This window comes from Hyla sarda, chromosome 5 (assembly GCF_029499605.1).
Source record: "Hyla sarda isolate aHylSar1 chromosome 5, aHylSar1.hap1, whole genome shotgun sequence".
NCBI classification, from domain to species: Eukaryota; Metazoa; Chordata; class Amphibia; order Anura; family Hylidae; genus Hyla; species Hyla sarda.
The window spans coordinates 304,146,852-304,166,102 of NC_079193.1; the positions used below are offsets into that span (position 1 = coordinate 304,146,852).

General features: G+C 43.0%; 1 protein-coding gene across 3 annotated transcripts in view; it reads right to left on the bottom strand.

Annotated features, from left to right (window-relative positions):
* Positions 1–19,251, bottom strand: part of C5H8orf34 (chromosome 5 C8orf34 homolog) — a 355,582-nt gene that overhangs the window by 172,045 nt on the left and 164,286 nt on the right. For all 3 annotated transcript variants that reach the window (XM_056522121.1, XM_056522120.1, XM_056522122.1), the window contains exon 7: positions 13,348–13,514. In XM_056522121.1, the coding sequence (XP_056378096.1) occupies positions 13,348–13,514 (167 nt within the window). The remainder of the gene's footprint in view (positions 1–13,347; positions 13,515–19,251) is intronic.

The following is a 19,251-nucleotide window of genomic DNA, read 5'->3' on the forward strand; positions in this document are numbered from 1 at the left end:
CACACCCCCTCAATGCAAGTCTATGGTAGGGGATGTGACTGCAGTCATGCCCCCCTCCCATAGACTTGCATTGAGGGTGTGTGGCCGTGACATCACAAGTCTCCGGCACTGCACCGATGCTCTAAATGAATGCTGGGTACAGCAGGGAGATCGCGGGGGTCCCCAGCAGCGGGACCCCCCGCAATCAAACATCTTATCTCCTATCCTTGGATAGGGGATAAGATGTCTAGGTGTGGAGTACCCCTTTAAGAAAGTCAGTATTGGCATATCTGTACCCAAAAGAATGACTTATTTGAATTGTAATTATTACTACAATGCTTCAGAATCTCCTCTGATCACTTATTAGATATACACAGAAAGTTTATAGCAACTGACTCTAAAAAGTAACAACTGCCACCACCTACACTGCCGGAAGTCTTACCACATGCATGGACGCAGTAAATGACAGCACCATTGGCACTGCCTAGTTGTCCAAACTCCTAGTCACTTGTCTACCAAACACATCTCTTGCCCATAATCCAGCTACCTATTGCAGAAAGAAGGAAATTTCATTGTGAAAATAGATTTTCCTTCTTTCTTCTGCTAGGAATAATTTTTGGCAAATAAATATGGATAGAAATGTAAAATAATAAACTACATTTACACCACTTAAATGGTACCTGTCACAATCAATGAAATGTAATATATTATAGATACTATAATAGATATAGATACCTATTTTTAAATTACTTTTCTAATTTACTTAATAAAATTTTGTAACTTTTGTTACATTAACCCCTAAAAGTTTAGCAACCAGGGGTCCTCCTTCTGGTCCTGCCTGTAGTCCTGGTAGCAGATTGTCTTCTGCAGCAGCCTGGCAAAAACAAAAGTCAGGAAATGCAGGTGGGACCTCAGCTCAGCACAGTGTATAGAGCCAAAGGCTGTCCATGCATGCTGGGAGTTGTAGTTTTGTTTTGCAACAGCTGGAAGCACTGTGGTTTGAAAACACTGCCGAGTCATGATGCCTTCAGTGCACAGTGCTGAACATTGTGCTAAACATTTATCTATTATGCTCCTTTTGCTGGTGTTAAGTGCACAGAGTGGGGGTCGGTGGTGCAGTCTCAGCCAAACACAGCGCAACTAACACTGAACTCCTTCTCAGCTGTGAGTTCAGAGCAGCATAGTAGAGTAAGGGATTCAGTTCATATCATGCCTGCTGGGTAACGCCCCTTTCCAGTCTGTGGAGCTGACTGAGAGTGAGCAGAGAATGAGCAGTCTAGTTATGAAATGACTATTTCTAATAAACTTTGAGTTGATGTAATTCTAGAAAGAAAGTAACAAGAAATAGTAAAGAAACCAGACTGATTCCATTTTGCTCTCCACTCAATACACTGAAACCTGTTTTGACTCTTCGTGGATACATACATTTTCTCTATGCTGTCAATACAGTCAGTACACTGGTGAGGCATTATGGTGGTGTGCCCGCTATCACCCTACCTGGGAGATCTGACTGTATTGAGTTTCTTTAGAAACAGATCACAGAGAAATTTGTAACTAGTTACTGATGTGCTAATAATGTAGAGGAATCATGCAAGATTCCAATGTACAGTATGTTATACAGTAACACACATCGAGTTTAATCAGGGGAGGGTAAAACTATTGAGGAATCTATGAGTGCTCAAAAAAATTATAACTCAGCAACCCTGTTCTCTGACTGGACATCTGGAGGCCAAAGGCAAGAAAACGGAGTGACCTGCTAAAGGGCAATGATAAGCGGCTTTACAGCGTGTCTTTTCCTGTCATCTCTGTGCAGCAGAAGAACTTGTATGTGTAGCGAGCAATAGTCTCAGAGGAGTACCACCCCAAAAGAGCCTTGAGGGGTAGTAAAAGTGGTTAAGTAGTATGGTTGAAAAAAAGACGCATGGCCTTGAAGTTCAACCAAGGAAGGGGAGAAGATGTGGATGAAGGGAAGGGGTATGGGTGATTGAACGAGAGGGGATGCGGGTAACCTTAGACAAGATTTCTATACCTCTACATACACATTAATGTTTATTATTTTGAAAACCTCTACTTTCTTTTCTGTAACCTGTTCCTGAGGTAGACTGTTCCATAAATTCAAAGTTCTTATGGTAAAGAATGCTTGTCATCCCTGGAGAATAAAACTTTATTTCTCCAAGAGGAGGGAGTGCCACTTTGTCTTTTGAGGGAATTTAACCTGGAACAGTTTTCCCCATATTTTCTGCATGGGCCAGTTATATACTTAAATACGTTGATCATATCCCTCCTTAAAATGTTTTGTATAAAGATTAAACTTATTTATTTTTTTAAATCTTCCCTCATAGCTAAGATTACCCTTTCCAGCTCCACAACGTCCCTTTTATGAACTGGTGCCCAAAACTGATTAGCATATTCCAGGTGAGGCCATACCTATGCTTTATAAAGCAGTACTATTATGTCCCTGTTTCGCTAGTCCATGCCTCTTTTCATACATAACAATATCTTGCTGGCCCAGTGGGCCCAGTACTCAACCTTGGGGTACACCACCATTAACACCGGGGACCAATCAGAGTATGAATCGTTGACCACCACTCTATGGGTACGGCCCTTATGCCAGTTTTATAAACCTAAAGACCTTACTTTACTTATGAGGGTCAATATGACAGGAATATGAGAGGAAGCAGCGTTGGACCGTCCATAGAAATTAAATTAATTTTTATTTGAAATCCACCAAAGAAATTTCTCAGTCACCAGTCAAAGCCTTTGATGATCACTGGGTATTGAGGAGGGGGAAAGCAGCAGAGTATGCTGAAAAAGAAGAGACGTTAGATCGATGGTCCCCAACCAGTGACTAGAAAGCAACACCTGTCTCACAACCGCCTGCTCACCATAGGAGCCCTAAATGATTACAGACATATCCTATTCCTAAAATAGTGCCACTTGGGTTAACATAATACCAAGGTGTCAAGTTGGAAACTTAAAATGTCATGCTTTTGTTTTTTTAATGTTTTTCATGTTAAGACTCACAAGGTATAAATGAATCCTTAACCTTCCACTAAATCTTGAAATCTGTAACAAGATGTAGAGTGGTCCAGAAGGGGAAGAGAACACAGTGGACAGAGCAATAACCATATTGTTTCTTGAACCATTTCTTGAACACAGTGGCTGCTTATAGTAGTCATTGAAGAGTGAGGTCCCTTCCTAAGTTTAAAGGGAGATAGGGGATATGATAGGGGATAACATGTCTGATCACGTCCCCTCCCATACACATGGATGGAGGGGATGTGGAGTGATGTCCTGATCACAGAAGCCACAGACTTCCATGTCTATAATACTGCAGTACTGACCTGGAGATTGTGGGGGTCCCAGCAGCCATACCCCCGTGATCAGAAATGTTATCCCCTTTCCTTTGGATAGGGGACAACCTGTCTAGGGGTGGAGTACCCCTTTAAATATGAGGACTTGCAGAAGCCTACCTCACTACTCATAACTAATCATAATAGTTATTACTAATAACCAATAATATTTATAATAATAGTTTTCATTTTTATTGAATCTAATTTAATTCAATAATCATAATCAAGTTCTGGAGCTCGGTTTCTTTTAATTACAGGTAAATTCAGTTCAGGATAGAAAATAATCTATTTCCAATTTCAGTGCCTTGTGATGCAGCATACTACTTGACCACAAGAGGGCAGTAGTGTATCTTCAATACCATTTCTAGTGCTGGAATTGAGATTTTCGGAATTAGCAGATTAAAGGACATCTGCAGCGTTACAAACACTTATCCCCTATCCTCAAGATAGGGGATAAGTGTTTGTTCGCGTGGGGTCCGAACGCTGGGGCCCCCGGCGATCTCCGGTACGGGGCCGCAACTGTCCCGTGCAGGGGGCGTGCCGGCCGCAGCATGACATTGCAGCCGGCACGCCTCCTCCATACATCTCTATGGGAGAGGCGGGGAGGCAGCATTCGTGCCTCCCCGCATCCCCCATAGAACTGTATGGGGACGGGGAGGAGACGGGGAGGAGACGGGGCGTCACCGTCGACCTCTAGGTTGACGCTACACGCCTTAGCGCTCACCATGAGCGCTAATGGCGGCGCCCCGTTAGGGAGATCGGGGGAGGGGGCGGGGGTACCAGCGGTCCGACCCCCGGCGATCAAACACTTATCCCCTCTCCTGTGGATAGGGGATAAGTGTAATGCCGCTGCAGTTGTCCTTTAATTTTGCATTCTATATGCAAAAAACTTTATTGATTTGATTTCACAAAATCCTCACACTTACAATCTCACAAACTTGTCCTTTGCAGCTATTTTTTTTTTTTTTACTAGACATGTTATTGTTAAAACTACACTGCTCAAAAAAATAAAGGGAACACTAAGATAACACATCCTAGATCTGAATGAATGAACTAATTGTATGAAATAATTTCGTCTTTACATAGTTGAATGTGCTGACAACAAAATCACACAAAAATGATCAATGGAAATCAAATTAATCAACCCATGGAGTTCTGGATATGGAGTCATACTCAAAATCAAAGTGGAAAACCGCACTACAGGCTGATCCAACTATATGTAATGTCCTTAAAACAAGTCAAAATGAGGGTCAGTAGTGTGTGTGGCCTCCACGTGCCCGTATGACCTCCCTACAACACCTTGGCATGCTCCTGATGAGTGGTGTTGCTCGCGAATATTCGCAATGCGAATTTTATTCGCGAATACCGCATATTCGCGAATATAGCACTATATATTCATAATTACGAATATTTTTTTTTTCACAGTACACATCACAGTGATCATCCCTCTCTGCTTCCAGCTTGTGTGGTGTAAAGAAGGCTCTAATACTACTGTGTGAGACTGGCGCATGAATTTTGGCGCTAATTATCGCATATGCAAATTTTTGCTTATGCTAATTTTTGTATTTGCTCATTTTCGTAAACGCGAATTTTCGCATATGCGAAAATAAAATGTGCATATTACGTATATGCGAGTTTTGCGAATATATGACGAATATTCGTCCATATATTCGCGAAATATCGCAAATTCGAATATGGCCTATGCCGCTCAACACTACTGATGAGGTGGCGGATGGTCTCCTGAGGGATGTCCTCCCAGACCTGGACTAAAGCATCCGCCAACTCCTGGACAGTCTGTGGTGCAATGTGGCGTTGGTTGATGGAGCGAGACATGATATCCCAGATGTGCTCAATTGGATTCAGGTCTGGGGAATGGACGGGCCAGTCTATAGCATCAATGCCTTCCTCTTGCAGGAACTGCTGACACACTCCAGACACATGAGGTCTTGCATTGTCTTGCATTAGGAGGAACTCCGGGCCAACCGCACCAGCATATGGTCTCATAAGAGATCTGAGGATCTCTTCTTGGTACCTAATGGCAGTAAGGCTACCTCTGGCAAGTACATGGAGGGCTGTGCGGCCCCCCAAAGAAATTCCACCCCTGACCCACCACCAAACCAGTCGTGCTGGAGGATGTTGCAGGCAGAATGTTCTCCACGGCGTCTCCAGACTCGTCATGTCTGTCACATGTGCTCAGTGTGAACCTGCTTTCATCTGTGAAGAGCACAGGGGGCCAGTGGTGAATTTGCCAATCTTGGTGTTCTCTGGACAAATGCCGAACGTCCTGCACGGTGTTGGGTTGTAAGCAAAACCCCCACCTGTGGATGTTGGGCCCTCATACCACCCTCATGGAGTCTGTTTCTGACTGTTTGAGTGGACACATGCTAATTTTTGGCCTGCTGGAGGTCATTTTGCAGGGCTCTGGCAGTGCTCCTCTTGCTCCTCCTTGCACAAAGGCGGAGGTAGCGGTTTTACTGCTAGGTTGTTGCCCTCCTATGGCTTCCTCAACGTCTCCTGATGTACTGGCCTGTCTCCTGGTAGTGCCTCCATGCTCTGGACATTACGCTGACAAACACAGCAAACCTTCTTGCCACAGCCTGCATTGATGTGCCCTCCTTTATGAGCTGCACTACCTGAGCCACTTGTGTGGGTTGTACACTGCGTCTCATGCTACCACTAGAGTGAAAGCACCGCCAGAATTCAAAAGTGACCAAAACATCAGCCAGGAAGCATAGGAACTGAGAAGTGGTCTGTGGTCACCACCTGAAGAACCACTCCTTTATTGGGGGTGTCTTGCTAATTGCCTATGATTTCCACATGTTGTCTGTTCCATTTGCACAACAGCATGTGAAATTGATTGTCAATCAGTGTTGCTTCCTGAGTGGACATAGTGATTTCACAGAAGTGTGATTGACTTGGAATTACATTGTGTTGGTTAAGTCTTCTCTTTATTTTTTTGAGCAGTGTAGATAAGGCTTGACAGGTACTGGATTACAAGATAAAACACAGAAACACATCAAGCATACGCGCAAAGACAAAAAGGTCTCACTATGGGACCAGATTCTATACAGATCAGGATTCACTAGCTACTAGATACATAGGACTAACATTAAAACCATGGAGTTATCTGAAACATAAATAAATATGAATACAAGTTAAAAAACAAGTTACATTGTGTTGTTTAAGTGTTCCCTTTATTTTTTTGAGTAGTGTATATAAAAGCTTCAGTATATAGCCTAGGTAGGCATCCTGTGGGTCTAGATAAGCAGGTACTGCAGATCTCTGACAAGCCCATAGTAGATCACTTCTGTCTCAGATGAACAATAAGGACGTTTCAGTCTGTGTTAAAGAGGTACTCCCGTGGAAAACTTTTATTTTTTTAAAAATCAACTGGTGCCAGAAAGTTAAACAGATTTGTAAATTACTTCTATTAAAAAAATCTTAATCCTTCCAGTACTTATTAGCTGCTGAACATTACAGAGGAAATGGATTTCTTTTTGGAACACCGTGCTCTCTGCTGACCTCTCTGTCCATTTTAAGAACTGTGCAGAGTAGGAGAAAATCCCCATAGCAAACATATGCTGCTCTGGACAGTTCCTGAAATGGACAGAGATGTCAGCAGAGAGCACTGTGGTCATGACGTCAGCAGAGAGCTCTGTGTTCCAAAAAAGAAAACCATTAAAGGAAGAAGCTTATTGATGGTTATAGGAAGCGACTGATTTCAGTTATTTTTTCCATAGGGTGTGCAACCAAATATTAAGTTAAGGGTGCCAATAATTTTGTCCAGACCATTTTTGGAGTTTGGTGTGACATTATATTCAATTTGCTTTTTTTCCTCCCCTTTTTGATTTAGATCCAATACACACAAAGGGAATAAACATGTGTATAGCAAAATATGTGTTACTGCAATCCTTTTCTGTGAGAAATACTTCATTTTCTTTGAAAATTTCAGGGGTGCAAACATTTACAGCCATGACTGTATGCTGTATTTTTTTAGCTACATTTTGAGAAAACATTTGCGGGTTTACAATGTCTGATTAGAATATAAAAAAAAAATCAAATCATCTTGTGGAAATAGTTCCTTCGCACTTTTGGGACTATTCCTTTAAAAAAAAGGGTCAAAATATAGACAAGCCGGTAGGTAGACAGCTCTCACCTCCCACTGGACACAGGTGTGCGCGGACTGGCGGAAGCGCAACCGCCCAATGTAGCAGACAAGGTAGGACGTCCAGCACACAGTATCCGTTGCAATGTGGTTTATTGGCATAAAAACAGATACATGAACAGAACAGAGCGTAAGCCTACGCGTTTCGGGTGACAAGACCCTTAGTGCACCCATGACATAGTGCTCCAATGCCAACTGCAACATTATTTAGCATAGTCATTATATGGGTTGCATTGGGTTTAATATATTGGAGTTCTGTGCCCTGGATGCATGGTGTGAATCAGATCATATACGTAGAAATTCTATAGGTTAACCTCATTATGATATTATTTATCCATTCATGACATAACTAATTTGGAAAAGATAGTATTTATGTCCTGCCATGTTTATTTTCACTTTTTGCCTTTATGTATGTAATTAAAAATATTTGTTATCCAGTGCCATGTTTTACTTCCATCTGCGGAGGCAGTCACATGACCAATTGCTATACTATAAATTGTTTTACTACTTGGTGTGTTTTATGCCATGACTAAGGGTCTTGTCACCCGAAACGCGTAGGCTTATGCTCTGTTCTGTTCATGTATCTGTTTTTATGCCAATAAACCACATTGCAATGGATACTGTGTGCTGGACGTCCTACCTTGTCAAAATATAGATACTCCGGTGGAAAATATATATATATATTTTTTCAAATCAATTAAGTTAAACAGATTTGTAAATTACTTCTATTAAAAAATCTTAATCATGCCAGTACTTATCAGCTGCTGGATGCTGCACAGGATGTTATTTTCTTTTTTAATTTATTTTTAGTCTGACCACAGTGCTCTCTGCTGACACCTCTGTCCATGTCAGGAACTGTCCAGAGCAGGAGAGGTTTGCTATGGGGATTTGCTCCTACTCTGGACAGTTCCTGACACAGACAGAGGTGTCAGCAGAGAGCACTGTGGTCAGACAGAAAATAAATTAAAACAGAAAAGAACATCCTCTGTAGTATACAGCAGCTGATAAGTACTGGAAGGGACTAAAAAAAAAAATTAAGTGTAAACAAAAAAGTTAACAACCCCTTAATAAAAGTTTAAATCCCCCCTTTCCCATTTTTTAAATAAAATAATTTTATAAAAAATAATAATCATACATGGTACCGCTGCGTGCGTAAATGTCTGAACTATTAAAATAAAAAGTTAATTAAACTGCACGGTTGATGGTGTACAAAAATACCAGAGTCCAAAACTGCTAATTTTTGGTCACTTCATATACAATAAAAAAATTCATAAAAAACAATCAAAAAGTCCCATCAAAATAAAAATGGTACTGATAAAAAATGCAGATCATGGGACAAAAAAATAGCCCTCATAAAGCCCTGTATGCTGACATTTTTAAAAGTTATAGGGGTCAAAAGAGGACAATTTTAAACATACAGATTTTGTAGTTATTTTTTTATAGTAGTAAAATAAAACCTACATAAATTGGATATCTTTGTGACCTTATGGACCTACAGAATAAAGAGAAGGTGTCATATTTACTGAAAAGTGCACTATGTAGAAACGGAAGCCCCCAAAAATTACAAAATAGTGATATTTTTTTTTTTATTTCACCCCACAAAAACATTTTTTCTGCAGACTTTGGTATAAAATAAGTGATGTCATTACAAGGTAAAATTGGTGATGCAAAAAACAAGCCCTTATATGGGTCTGTAGGTGCAAACTTGAAAGTGTTGGGATTTTTAGAAGGCGAGAACTGGTCCTTAAAGGGGTACTCCGCCCCTAGTCATCTTATCCCCTATCCAAAGGATAGGTGATAAGATGTCAGATCGCCGGGGTCCCGCTGCTGGGGACCCCCTGGATCTACCATGCAGCACCCAACTGTAGCAGCATCCTGAACCACTGGAGGTCTTCAGGCTGAGTCCATCTCGACCACGGGGAAGGAAGATCGTGACGTCACGACTCCGCCACCGTGTGACGTCACACCCCGCCCCTCAATGCAAGTCTATGGGAGGGGGCGTGGCCCTTAAGGGCTTAAAACCCTCCATGTGGATGGCAGGGGGGAGTATGACTACCAGGGGTTGCCACTCCCACTGAAATAGCCAACACAACAACCAAACACACAGGTACATGCCACCATAGTAAATACAAAATACACAAAATGAAGTTTGCAGCAGCACTCTATGTTTGATAGGGGACATGTTTTGATCATAAAGTGCACTAAGAGCCTCAATTTTACTTTTGTGCTGCTTCAAACATCTTTTTGTGTATTTTGTATTTGGCATGTGACATGCACTGTGTGTTTGGTTATTGTGATGGCTTTTTCTATGTGTGATAGATAGATAGATAGAAATAATATATACCGTATTTTTCGCCCTATAGGACGCACCGGCGTATAAGACGCACCCAATTTATAGGTGCAAAATCTAAAAAAATAAAGATTTTGAACCCAATAGTGGTCTTCAATCTGCGGACCTCCAGATGTTGCAAAACTACAACTCCCAGCATGCCCGGACAGCCGTTAGCTGTCCGGGCATGCTGGGAGTTGTAGTTTTGCAACATCTGGAGGTCCGTAGATTGAAGACCACTGCATAGGAGGTAATACTCATGTGTCCCCGCCGCTCCGGACCCATCACCGCTGCCCTGGATGTCGCTCCATCGCTGTCGCCGTGTCCCCGTCGCTCCGGAACGTCTCTGCTGCCGGCTGGGTATCCTTGCTCTCCGTCGCCGCCATCACGTCGTTACGCACGCCGACGCACGTACGCGACGACGTGATGACGAGGAAGGAGAGTGCCGGCCATACAGGGGATCCCTGAACGGAGAAGACACCGAGGAGGCAGGTAAGGTCCCTCCCGATGTCCTGTAAGCACTAACCCGGCTGTTCAGTCGCGGTGAAATCGTGGCGGTTCCCGAACAGCCCGACTGAACAGCCGGGTTAGTGTCACTTTCCCTTCAGACGTGGTGGTCAGCTTTGATCGCCGCGTCTGAAGGGTTAATACAGGGCATCACCGCGATCGGTGATGTCCTGTATTAGCTGCGGGTCCCGGCCGTTGATGGCCGCAGGGACCGCCGCGATAGGGGTGTATTCGCCGTATAAGACGCACCAACTTTTTCCCCCCCAGTTTTGGGGAAGAAAAAGTGCGTCTTATACAGCGAAAAATACGATATATATCAACTGCAGATGTTACTAGGACCAGGATAGCACTGCACACCAACTTCTCTACAGCATATTTCAGTGATCTGTTTCCAAAGAAACTCAATACAGTCAGATCTCCCAGGTAGGGTGATAGCGGGCACACCACCATAATGCCTCACCAGTGTACTGACTGTATTGACAGCATAGAGAAAATGTATGTATCCATGAAGAGACAAAACAGGTTTCCGTGCATTAAGCTGAGAGCGAAGCGGAATCAGTCTGGTTTCTTTACTATTTCTTGTTGGTTTCTTTCTAGAATTACATTGACTCAAAGTTTATTACAAATAGTCATTTCATAACCAGATAATGGTGTGAGACTGTTAAATGTTTTTTTCTTACAAAGAAGTTAGATAAAATGATGATCACATGAAAAACAAGAATTTGTATTTTGGAAGACAATACAATATTCCAGTGTTTCCCAACAAAGATGCCAGCATGCTGGGAGTTGTAGTTTTGCCACAGCTGAAGGCACCCTGGTTGTGAAACGCTGCAGTATTCTGATAAATGATGGGACACCGGGACAACTGCTTACTAGTGGAATGGTTCCCAACATTGATGTGCCCGTTGTGGTGACTAAATACGGTACCAAGTCATGTGATCCTAACACATCATATGACCTCCAGAATTTAGTTTGTAACAGTGTTATATAACAAAACTGATCCGGGTATTACAACACATTAGGGCTGCCATCAGGGCAGTACTGTCAGTAGTGCTGTCAGTGATCCGGACCAAATAAGGAAAAAGATTAAAGGGTCCCCCACCATCACTATCTACTCTACTCACAGATGCATTCATCTATCACCCAGACCCCAATCATTTTACTGCATGGGGACAGGACGCCATTGTTATGGAGGAATGTGTCTTAGGACAAAGGCAAAGTGTCTGACCCTCTCCTGGCCGACCTGTTCGTTTTTTTTACTTTCATCTCCACATCAATGTAACATGCCTTGAGCATGGTGATGGAATCCTAATTTAGAATGTTTTGGTAGGAATTTGTAGCCATTGCCACCATTCTATGGTTTGGACGGCTGTGATTTCCACATGGATACTGACCTGCAGTGCCCACAGCACCTCCCACCCCCTCTGTTTTTCACCATCTGGCAAATCTGACACACAAATTGGCCTTACTTGTTTCTAAAGGAGCTTTAAGACTTGGCATTCTTAGAGACCAGTCCATGATAAACTGGGCATCTTACCAAAAGAGCCATACCCATGACACTTAGTCTGTTTTCCCATGCTGACTACAAACGCACAATGGGTTGAGGGGTAGTGGGAGGACCAGACTCTTTGACTACATACAGCGTAGGTTTAAACATTCCTGACTGCTGCCCTGTAAAACAAGCAGGTCCTGTGATCATGTTTCGTCCTATCCCGTAACATCCAATGGTGTACTTATGGAAGGGCGGCCCACCCTGGTTGCCACTGACCGGGGGATGCAAAGTCCCCTGTCAGGGGGGTCACAAGCACTGGGCTTTCAGGGAACAAGATCTCCAGGCAACTGCCACCATCCACAGAAAGATTGTCTGCATCTAGTCAAGCACCAATGTGTTTCTGATACAGTTGCCCTGAAAAGTAGTGAATAAAACCTCGTATACAAAATGTATACATCATAATATATACTGGAAGTCCCATTCACATTAATAGGACTTTTCTTGCAACTCCTGATTGTATTATGCTCTGGCTGCAGAGATTGCCCAGGAGTTTTAAACATCCTGCTGCCAAATCAACATCATGATAAAGTATGATTTGACTGACCAGCAGGCAAATATAGAGAATAGTTGTAGTGCAGGGTCAGTGAGAGGAGATGATGCTGGCAGGGGGAGAGAAGAGTTATTGCTAGCTGAGAGAAGAGTGAGGGAGGAGAGAAGACATCAGTGCAGGGGCAGGGAGATAAATTTAATCTATGTATACATTCACAACCTGAAAAAGGAAGATGGCAAAAATAGGCCTAATGTTGTAAAGAAGTTATAAAAAAAAATTATCTATAATCAAATAAAGGATCTTCATATTTTTTATTTGTAATTTAAAAAATAAATATATTGTGTTATTTATATAAAATTGTTGTTTTTCCTATCCCACAAGGTTTAGGTAGGAAGACGGAGCAACATTGGGTACTCAGCTAGTTATAATATACAGTGTCCTCCCTTATTATGGGACAATAGTTGGGACTCCAAAACTCCCTCCCTCAAATTAAACCTTTAGGCTCGCACTTGTCTAATACATTTTATCAGAACCTTTTGTAGGTTAGAAGGTGCTCTGTACAGTACTTTCTACTGATGCCTTCCACCTCTTTATGGTATACCGTGTAGGACCCAAACAATACAACGTGATTGAATCATTCAGTGCCTCAATAATATTGCTGTAAAATACCTAAATGACATCAGCCAGTCAACCAACTAGGGAATGTAGGTCCATCCTGTGCAGCTGCCTTTCCATATGCTTAGTGTAGTAGTAACAGGTAATGTCCCCTGTATGACTGTACAGTCTGCGGTTTATTGCAATGTCCGGAAATCCCTTTAAAATGCGAAAAATAAATCTCGTAGTATACATATACAGCTTCACAAATCAGAGAGAAAGGATCTGACTGCGCCTGTGACCCTTACCTGGACTTTACTCACTTAACATGAGAATCAATCCCTCCCCTATAAATAAATGAGTGGGGCTGTAAGTTACCTAGCAGTTCCATTGCATCATCCTCATTATCAATATCTTCCTCTGTGACAGACGCAGGGGCACTGTGTACCGAGTCGAAGGAGTCCTGGGAAAGCATAGCCGCCAACAGCTTCTTATGTTGCTGCTGCTGCTGTTTCAGACCTTTGTTCTTTGGCTCCATCTTCAAGCTAGAAAAATAGATAGTGTTAGTGGTCGAAACACCGGTATAATAGGCAGATTAGAGCTGGGCGGTATACCGGTTCATATCGAATACCAAAATTTTTGTGCTGCACGATATGAATTTTTCCCATCCCGCAATACCGGTTGGGCCACTCCCCCTGGGGAATTAATGAACTCAGGAGTGCGCTGTCCGCAAATCGGGGAACTAATCGTATGTGACCCGCGAGCGCTGTTCTGCCCCCCAATTAATTATCAGCCCAGAGCTGCGCTGTCTCCATCTGGGAACTAATCACTTATCACCCACAAGCACTGCCCTCCTCGTCCACTCGTTTGTTGCGGGCTGCCGGCGCTGACACTCTATACTGTACACTGTATCCCTATACCCGGGCTGCAAAAGATAAACTAAATAAACTAACTCACCCTCCCCCGTCGGTCCAGACCTGCTTCCTGGGGACGGGAACGTTGGAGAGCCGTCAGCCTATCACCGGCCACAGCGATGTTCCGCCTCGGCCAGTGATAGGCTGAGCCCACTGTCATGTAAGAAGTCATCCGGAAGGTGCGTTAAAGTTTATTTTGTTTATCTTTTGCAGCCCGGGCATAGGGATACAGCGTACAGTATAGAGTGTCAGCGCTGGCGGCCCGCAACAAGCAGGAGGAGGGCAGTGCTTGCGGGTGATATGTGATTGGTTCCCCGATGGAGACAGCGCAGCGCTGGGCTGATAATTAATTTGGGGGGGGGGGGGGGTGAGGAGCAGAACAGCGCTCACGGATCACATGATTTGGGGGTGGAGCTATACCGTTATATACCGAGGAACCGCCATAGGTTACAAAAATACTGTGATACACGTATTTGGTCATACTGCCCAGCTCTAAGGCAGATTACACCACGATCATGTAAGATCCAACCAATGGACCTCCAGCTGTTGCAAAATACAACTCCCACCATGCCCGGACAGCCAACGGCTGTCCGGGCATGCTGGGAGTTGTAGTTTTGCCATAGCTGGAGGCACCCTGGTTCAGAAACACTGTTAGATGTTTTTAAAAGTTACCGTGTAACCTACACTCCGGGCTCACTGCAAATCTATGGGAGGGGGTGTGACGGCCTCCCATAGACTTGCATTGAGGGGACAGGGCTATGACGTCACGAGCTCCCGGCGCCGGCTCCAGCGTTCTGAACAGTTTGTTCCAAATGCTGAGCAGCGGAGTACCCCTTTAAGTCACCTCTAAGTTTTGTGGCCCTATAAACTGGTCTATAAATTCATTTGATCAAACTCCTTGGTGACTACAGCAATGTCTTGTACATTATGTATTTGGTTTATTGGCAGGCATAATTATTTTGTTATCCTTACAAGACACCTGTGATCACATCAGTTATGTTTTCTGCTCATCTTCTAGTTTGTAAATGGCCTTAACAGATGGGCTCATGCACTAAATCTCATAAAATCGTGCCATCTGCTTCAAGTATAAATATTCAATGTTGGGAAATCTGAAGAAGGACCTAAATGACATTCTGCATGTTACAGGCGTCGAAGAGCAATGCTATTCTTAGCCTCAGAAGTCTACACACAAAAGAAAGTGTTAAAAAAAACTAAAACATTTTCATGGAAATAAGGGTTTTTGGCATGAAATAATCCCGGAAAAAGGGGGGATGTGGAGCCACATGTGCTTACTGTACATACATATGTGGGCAACTCTTAAAAAGGGTAACGTGGATTTACAAGTAAAATTTACTAATGACCCTTCTCTGATCAGTGGCACCAGCATATACAGTAAAAACCCCTTTGGTTGGGTTTATGGGGTACGAGAATAGTGACTAGCATTCTTTTACTGAGCCCCAGCACTGCTTGAATATTCCCGTTGCCGGGATCGCTGGATCATTCATACTTCCCCCAACTTCATCATTGTTGGCCACACATCACCTATTGACACAGTGGCCGCACAAAAAGAGGAATCAGCCAATGAACAAGCATTTTCTTCTGATCAGCTGACCACTTGCCCTTTTATATAGGTCAGTTGTCTGGAACAAGTGTTCCTGCAAATGCTCATAGCTGGAAATACATGATATATAGTGTCTCTGTTGGGTAACTGCAGCTCAGTGACGAGCTCAGGGGTACTCCGCCCCTAGACATCTTATCCTCTATCCCCGTGCTGCACCAGGCATTTGTTTAGAGCATCGGGTTCAACGCCAGAGGCTCATGACGTCACGGCCACACCCCCTCAATGCAAGTCTATGGGAAGGGGCATGACGGCACGAGCGGGGCATGACCGTGACATCATGAGCCTCCTCCCCGCATCGCCATTCATCCGGCTGTCTGGGGTGCCGCAGCCGAGATCGCAGGGGTCCCCAGCGGCGGGACCCCTGTGATCAGACATCTTATCCCCTATGCTTTGGATAGGGGATAAGATGTCTAGGGCCGGAGTACCAATTTAAAGTGTATAAGAGCTGAGCTGCAGTAACCCTGCACTGCATGTACAACATGTATGGAGCCTAATGCTGTTGGTTCTGTTTCACTGTTTATGTGGACGTCGTCACTTTGAGCCCTTTTTGGGGCCTTTTTTTTTTTTTGCTCATCTGAACATACCTAAATCAAGTACTTTAATAAATGATGGTGATTTTTTTATTTATATTTAAAATTCTACTATCTATATCGAAGCTTTCCAAACAGTGTGCCTTGCCACATCAGTGTGTTGACGACAATCTCCAGGGGTGTCGGGGGACCATTCCGTCTGCTTTCAGCAACAACCACTGGTCACTGTTCTTAAGCCCATGTTGCCTAATCTCTAACTGGCAGCCGGTACCACGGCCATTTTTAATCAGTTAGTAGCGGTGACTGCCAGGACTTTTGACAGGCGATGCCCCTGAAGTTGTGTCCAATGAGCGGAGCAGGAGGAAGTCACTTGTAATATGCCAGATCTAAACAGGAGCAACATTTGTAATGCTGATACTGATATTTAAAGGGGTACTCCGGTGGAAAAAAAATTTCAATCAACTGGTGCCAGAAAGTTAAACAGATTTGTAAATTACTTCTATTAAAAATCTACCCTTCCAGTACTTATTAGCAGCTGTATGCTACAGAGGAAATTATTTTCTTTTTGAATTTCTTTTTTGTCTTGTCCACAGTGCTCTCTGTTGACACCTCTGTCCGTGCCATGAACTGAGAGCACTGTGGACAAGACAAAAAAGAAATTCAAAAGGAAAATAATTTCCTCTGTAGCATATAGCTGCTAATAAGTACTGGAAGGGTAAATATTTTTAATAGAAGTTATTTACAAATCTGTTTAAAGGGGTACTCCGGTGGAAAACTTTTTTTTTTTTAATCAACTGGTGCCAGAAAGTTAAACAGATTTGTAAATCACTTCTATTAAAAAATCTTTTTAGGAGCTGTATACTAAAGAGAAATCCAAAAAGAAATGCAATTCCTCTGATGTCATGGCCACAGTGCTCTCTGCTGACCTCTGCTGTCCATTTTAGGAACTGTCCAGAGTCAGAGAAAATCCCCATAGCAAACATATGCTGCTCTGGACAGTTCCTAAAATGGACAGCAGAGGTCAGCAGAGAGCACTGTGGTCATGACATCAGAGAAAATGCATTTCTTTTTTGGATTTCTCTTTAGTATACAGCTCCTAAAAAGTACTGGAAGGATTAAGATTTTTTAATAGAAGTGATTTACAAATCTGTTTAGGTTTCTGGCACCAGTTGATTTAAAAAAAAAATGTTTTCCAGCTGAGTACCCCTTTAAGATATTATATATGTGGCCTACTATTGTGGCACTGTGGAGCTCCCTTACTGTTGCTCCCTCTGCCAGGGCAACATAGGAAGCACAACATGATATGTGCAATTGGGGGTATGGCGAGGAGTGTGTCAGAAAACTATGCATGTCTAAAAGTGTGTCACCAACAATGAAAAGTGGGGAAATCTCTGATTTATATTATACAATAATGCTGAAATCTTGCAATTTTCATATTGGCCACTAGGCCTAATAATAAGTTGACACACCCTGCTCTATAAAGATCAAATTCCAGCAGTCTCCTCCCTATCATCACACACAGTGCATGCCTAGAATAGGGTCCCCTTCTGTCTATTGTGTCTATGTCCAAGGGGCTAGCTGTAAATTTAATCAAGAAGCAGATAAGACAAGAAGGCTGCCCCCATAAGAATGTGCAAAACATTAAATTCAAAAAATGTTAATTAAAAAAACACCCATAAAAGATAAATCAAGATAAATCAAGGTGATATATGCACTTTTTATGGTATAACCATTGTCCAGCACTTAGTATGGGTTGTGAAGTCCAACCATAAAGGGATACTCCGGTGAGAAAAAAATGTTTTCAAATCCACTGGTGTCAGAAAGTTATATAGATCTGTAAATTACGTCTATTTAAAACTCTTAATCCTTCCAGTACTTGTCAGCTGCTGTATGCTCCAGAGGAAGTTGTCTAGTTCTTTCCAGTCTGACCACAGTGCTCTCTGCTGACACCTCTGTCCATATCAGGAACTGTCTAGAGCAGGAGCAAATCCCCATAGAAAACCTCTCCTTTTCTGGACGGTCCATGCAACAGACAGAGGTGGCAGCAGAGAGCACTGTGGTCAGACTGGAAAGAACAACAAAACTTCCTCTGGAGCATACAGCAGCTGATAAGTACTGGAAAGAGTAAGATTTTTATATAGTAATAATTTACAGATCTATATAACTTTCTGACAACATTGGATTTGAAAACATTTTTTTTTCTCACCAGAGTATCGCTATAAGGTTGAACTTCACAACCCATACTAAATGCAGGACAATAGTTATACCATAAAAAGTGCATAAATCACCTTGATTTATCAAATCAACTGGTGCGAGAAAGTTATACACTTTGTAAATTGATTTGTAAATTACTTCTATAAAAAAAAAAAAAAAATCTTCATTCTTCCAGTACTTATCAGCTGCTGCATGCTCCACAGTAAGTTTAAGCATTATTTTCTGTCTAACTATAGTGCTCTCTGCTGACACCTCTGTCCACATCAGGAACTGTCCGCAGCAGGAGAGCTTTGTTATGGGGATTTACTCCTACTCTAGACAGTCCATGCCACATACAGAGGTGGCAGCAGAGAGCACTGTGGTCAGACTGGAAAGAACTACACAACTTCCTCTGGAGCATACAGGAGCTGACAAGTACTGGAAAGATTAAGATTTTTATGTAGTAGTAATTTACAAATGTGTATAACATTCTGGCATCAGTTGATTTGAAAAAAAAAAATTCCCTCTGGAGTACTGTATATACCCGAATATAAGCCGAGGCCCCTAATTTCACCCCAAAATCCCAGGAAAAGTTATTGATTCGACTATAAGCCTAGGGTGGGAAATACATCATCCAGACCCCCGTCATTAACAACCTTATCATCATCACCCTGTCATCATCCCCCCTTCATCATCACCGCCTATCTTCATCCCCCCCGTCATCATCCCACCCCCCTTCATCATCACTGCTTGTCATCATCCCCCCCTTCATCATCCCCTTATCATCCCACCCCCCTTCATCATCCCCTTATCATCCCACCCCCCTTCATCATCCCCTTATCATCCCACCCCCCTCATCATCCCCTTATCATCCCACCCCCCCTTCATCATCCCCTTATCATCCCACTCCCCCTTCATCATCCCCTTATCATCCCACCCGTCTTCATCATCTCCTTGTCATTATCCCACCCCCCTTCATCATCCCCTTATCATCCCACTCCCCCTTCATCATCCCCTTATCATC